The sequence below is a fragment of the Anoplophora glabripennis genome, unplaced genomic scaffold, assembly GCF_000390285.2.
Source record: "Anoplophora glabripennis isolate ALB-LARVAE unplaced genomic scaffold, Agla_2.0 scaffold3993, whole genome shotgun sequence".
NCBI classification, from domain to species: domain Eukaryota; kingdom Metazoa; phylum Arthropoda; class Insecta; order Coleoptera; family Cerambycidae; genus Anoplophora; species Anoplophora glabripennis.
This window is the reverse complement of record NW_019420068.1, coordinates 1,106-6,947: the sequence shown is the minus strand read 5'-3', so window position 1 is coordinate 6,947 and position 5,842 is coordinate 1,106. Positions and strand designations below refer to the sequence as shown.

The window sequence follows — 5,842 nt, the reverse complement described above, 5'->3', positions numbered from 1 at the left end:
TCAATTTGATTTAAAAAGTTTACGTTTCATTTATATTCATTTACAAAACCAATTGCCGCCCTTTGTTGGCACCGGAAACTACCCTATCACTATGAGCTACCCTTGGAAAGGTTAAGTACTCTATTTCAAATATCAAGCCTGCTATCACATTAAATCTGCCTTAAAATTTTACGATAACATCTATATTGATTTATAAATACTATTGCTGCCCTTCGTTGCCATCAGAACCCACCCCATCAACTACACTTAAACAGGTAATATATTATATCCCCTGTATAAGGCTGAAAGCCATAATACATTTCGAGTAAATTGATAAAATTATATTTGTATTGACTTTCAACAACTATTAATACCAATTGTTGCCACCGGAATACACCCCATCAACAACCCTTAAATCAGTTGTTTATTATTTCCCCGTTATCAAGCTTAAAGCCATAATAGATTTTAAGTAAATTGTTAAAATTATATTTATATTGACTTATGACAACTATTAATACCCTTTATTGCCACCGGAATCCACCTCATTAACAACCCTTAAATCAGTTGTTTATTATTTCCCCGTTATCAAGCTTAAAGCCATAATCGATTTTTAGTAAATTGTTAAAATTATATTTATATTGAGTTATGACAACTATTAATATCCTTTATTGCCTCCGGAATCCACCCCATTAACAACCCTTAAAGCAGTTGTTTATTATTTCCCCGTTATCAAGCTTAAAGCCATAATAGATTTTAAGTAAATTGTTAAAATTATATTTATATTGACTTATAACAACTATTAATACACTTTGTTTCCACCGGAATTCACCCCGTCAGCAACCCTTAAATCAGTTGTTTATTATCTCCCCGATATCAAGCTTAAAGCCACAATGGATTTTAAGTAAATTGTTAAAATTATATTTATATTGACTTATAACAACTATTGATACACTTTGTTGCCACCGGAATCCACCCCATTAACAACCCTTAAATCAGTTGTTTATTATTTCCCCGTTATCAAGCTTAAAGCCATAATAGATTTTTAATAAATTGTTAAAATTATATTTATATTGACTTATGACAACTATTAATACCCTTTATTGCCACCGGAATCCACCCCATTAACAACCCTTAAATCAGTTGTTTATTATTTCCCCGTTATCAAGCTTAAAGCCATAATAGATTTTAAGTAAATTGTTAAAATTATATTTATATTGACTTATGACAACTATTAATACCCTTTGTTGCCACCGGAATCCACCCCATCAACAACCCTTAAATCAGTTGTTTATTATTTCCCCGTTATCAAGCTTAAAGCCATAATAGATTTTTAGTAAATTGTTAAAATTATATTTATATTGACTTATGACAACTATTAATATCCTTTATTGCCACCGGAATACACCCCAACAACAACCCTTAAGTCAGTTGTTTATTTTTTCTCCGTTATCAAGCTTAAAGCCATAATCGATTTTAAGTAAATTGTTAAAATTATATTTATATTGACTTATGACAACTGTTAATACCCTTTGGTGCCACCGGAATCCACCCCATCGACAACCCTTAACTCAGTTGTTTATTATCTCCCCGATATCAAGCTTAAAGCAACAATGGATTTTAAGTAAATTGTTAAAATTATATTTATATTGACTTATAACAACTATTGATACACTTTGTTGCCACCGGAATCTACCCCGTCAGCAACCCTTAAATCAGTTGTTTATTATCTCCCCGATATCAAGCTTAAAGCCACAATGGATTTTAAGTAAATTGTTACAATTATATTTATATTGACTTATGACAACTATTAATAGCCTTTGTTGCCACCGGAATGCACCCCAACAACAACTCTTAAATCAGTTGTTTATTATTTCTCCGTTATCAAGCTTAAAGCCATAATAGATTTTAAGTAAATTGTTAAAATTATATTTATATTGACCTATAACAACTATTGATACACTTTGTTGCCACCGGAATCCACCCCGTCAACAACCCTTAAATCAGTTGTTTATTATTTCCCCAGTATCAAGCTTAAAGCCATAACGGATTTTAAGTAAATTGTTAAAATTATATTTATATTGACTTATAACAACTATTAATACACTTTGTTTCCACCGGAATTCACCCCGTCAGCAACCCTTAAATCAGTTGTTTATTATTTCCCCGGTATCAAGCTTAAAGCCACAATGGATTTTAAGTAAATTGTTAAAATTATATTTATATTGACTTATAACAACTATTAATACACTTTGTTTCCCCCGGAATCCACCCCGTCAATTACCCCTAAATCAGTTGTGTATTACGTACACGATATGAAGCTTAAAACCATAACAAATTTTAAGTGAATTGATAACATTACACTTAGGCCCTGTACTTTGAGTCTCGGTTAAGGCTCGATTAACTAATCAGGCGATTAGACTGTGATTATATTTATATCATTATATGTACAGTCTAATCGCCTGATCAGTTAATCAAGTTTTAATCAAGACTCAAAGTACCGGGCCTTATAATAATTATTAATACCCTTTGTTGCCACCGGAGTCCATCCCATCAACCACCCTTAAATCAATTGTGCATTATATATGTTGTATATTTATTATAAGACAATACATGTTAACAATTCACTTAAAATCTGTTATGGCTTTAAGCTTGATATCGTGTACATAATACACAACTGATGTAAGGTTAGTTGACGGGGTGAATTCCGGTGGTAGCAAAGGGTATTAATTGAGTTGTTATAAGTCAATATAAATATAATTTTAACAATTTACTTAAAATCTATTATGGCTTTAAGCTTGAAAACGGGGAAATAATAAACAACTGATATAAGGGTTGTCGATGGGGTGGATTCCGGTGGCACCAAAGGGTATTAACAGTTGTCATAAGTCAATATAAATATAATTTTAACAATTTACTTAAAATCTATTATGGCTTTAAGCTTGATAACGGAGAAATAATAAACAATTGATTTAAGGGTTGTTGTTGGGGTGTATTCCGGTGGCAATAAAGGGTATTAATAGTTGTCGTAAGTCAATATAAATATAATTTTAACAATTTACTAAAAACCTATTATGGCTTTAAGCTTGATAACGGGGAAATAATAAACAACTGATTTAAGGGTTGTTGATGGGGTGAATTCCGGTGGAAACAAAGTGTATTAATAGTTGTCATAAGTCAATATAAATATAATTTTAACAATTTACTTAAAATCCATTGTGGCTTTAAGCTTGATATCGGGGAAATAATAAACAACTGATTTAAGGGTTGTTAATGGGGTAGATTCCGGTGGCAACAAAGGGTATTAATAGTTGTCATAAGTCAATATAAATATAATTTTAACAGTTTGCTTAAAATCTAATCTGGCTTTAAACTTGATAACGGGGAAATAATAAACAACTGATTTAAGGGTTGTTGATGGGGTGTATTCCGGTGGCAACAATTGGTATTAATAGTTGTTGAAAGTCAATACAAATATAATTTTATCAATTTACTCGAAATTTATTATGGCTTTCAGCCTTATACAGGGGATATAATATATTACGTGTTTAAGGGTAGTTGACGGGTTGGGTTCTGATGGCAACGAAGGGCAGTAATAGTATTTATAAATCAATATAGATGTTATCGTAAAATTTAAAGACAGATTTAATGTGATAGCAGGCTTCATACTTGGAATAGAGTACTTGACCTTTCCAAGGGTAGTTCATAGTGATAGGGTAGTTTCCGGTGGCAACAAAGGGCGGCAATAGGTTATGTAAATGAATATAAATGAAACGTAAACTTTTTAAATCAAATTTAACGTGGCTTTTTAAGCTTTATTGGAGATATAAGTAATGAAAGTTTTAAGGGTTGTTGACAGGGTGTCTTCCGATAGTGACAAAAGGTCCGAATGTTTCTTAAATATTAGTATAAAAGTAATGTTAACAACCTATGTCAAATATAGGGTGGTACGGGGCTAATTTTCTAAAATACATGTAACTAAGTTTTAAGGGTGGATAATATGGGGGGTGGCTTCTGATGACGGGGAAGCATTGTTTTCGTTTACAGAAGTCAGAATTTTGTTGGTAAAATCATTTTAAGTACGATTAAACGTGATATTACGGGTTTTCATTTTTGTTCAAACGAACGTTCGGAACTTCAGGTACATTATTTGTTTATTTCTCAATGTGTACAGATCTAGATTCATACCTGTTTATAGCAATAATTGTGATATTTTTTATTTTATGGAAGATCAAATGTAAAAAAACTTACATACCCCAGGGTGTATAAACCACATACAAAAAAAGTTTTATTACATATCCCCAGGGGCATGTATCGCAGTTACGAACAAAGTACATTGTGTCTGCCTCAGTCAACGTGTTAAACAAGAAATTAGTAATAGTAATGAAAATTCTTTAATTTCCAATCTAATAAAAGCCAGCAGAAACTTACCCGAGTCATCCGAAACTGTAGAATAATGAGGATCCAGTTCCCTCTTATTCTTATTCATTTGTTTCGTCTGTGCAATTATATTTGCCAAAGGCTCTCTAACACTAATACTGGTATAACCCTCTGAAAACGGAGAGTACTCAATATTTGATGGATATAAAAAAAATATTATATTATCTATCAAACACATTCCAACAAAATACAAATAAAAACGTTTTAAACAACAAAACAAATGTAAATTTTTCCAAACAAACACTCTACCTTCGAAAACAACACATAATAAATTTTACACTTACTTGAAGAGTCTTGTGAATCTCCACTAAAATTTGCCTGGGTGACCGGAGGGGTCATATAAGGCAATTCCGGACTAGCTGCTAAAACACCTGCTACAGCCGATGCAGCAGGGATATCAAGCCCACCAGCACTATGCGAGGACGACCTCCGAGATCTAGGCGGTGCAGAAGGTTCACTAGATGTACCTGCTCCTTCCACCCTAAAAATTGATTATGTTTGTAATTTTTTTACAGACATGTCTGTACTGACTCAAAATCGAGCAGATATTAAAAAAATCCAAACATTTTCTATAATCCAATACACAGTAACCTTAGAACATATACAACATAGATGAAGCACACTTACGGCGACAGTGTAGACGAGTGACGGAGAGAGAAAGAGTTAGTTTGGACACTATTTTTCTCTCTAGTGCATACGCGTGATTGGCTAACACAACTCCCTGGTGATATTCAAATAAAATTAAGAGAGAGAAAGAGAGCGAGTACCCAAACTATCGCCCTTTCTCTTTACAGTATAAAGTCCAGCAGGAGCAAAATCCAATTACAAGAGTTTAATAGAAATATGTAGTGGTTTTAAGATTTTAATAGTTTATAAGTAAAAGCCATAATATAGAGTAAAAAATATCTAGAATATAAAAAAATAATAATTACAGTAAGTAAAAATACATAGAAGAGAAAATCATAATTTAATGATAAGAAAAGAAATAAATACAATGAATATTGTCAAAAGAATAAAATAATAAGAATAGTTAGAAAACGTAGATATTAAATTTTAATTTGTCAAATTATATAAATAGGGGATTTTAACATTAAGCTGATTATAATAGTTTATTAATAATACAGAGTGTTAATGATATACTTTGCCAAACTTTAATGGTGGATTCTACAGGGTGATTAAAAAAACCGCTGACAGACTTCTAGGGTAGATAATACATAAAAAATTAAGACGAAAAGTTTTAATAAACATAGGGTCGCAAATGCTTCTTTAACCAGATACAGGGCGTCAAAGTTTCTGTAAAATTAAACATTGTCTGCAATAATTCCAAAATGCCTGAACATTTCTATTTCAAATTTGCTATGCGTAGTTAGCACCTTAAGACCAATGTTTGATGTACTGCTCAAAATTTTATGAGCAGCAGTGTCGT

The 5,842-nt window shown here is 31.9% G+C and overlaps 1 protein-coding gene across 1 annotated transcript; it reads right to left on the bottom strand.

Annotated features, from left to right (window-relative positions):
* Positions 1–4,407: 4,407 nt before the first annotated feature.
* On the bottom strand, positions 4,408–4,897 carry LOC111692835 (the record flags this gene model as incomplete). The annotated part of the gene is made up of 2 exons (XM_023456960.1): positions 4,408–4,527; positions 4,701–4,897. Coding segments are annotated over 2 exons (317 nt in total), but the record flags the coding sequence as incomplete, so codon positions are not given.
* Positions 4,898–5,842: the final 945 nt, after the last annotated feature.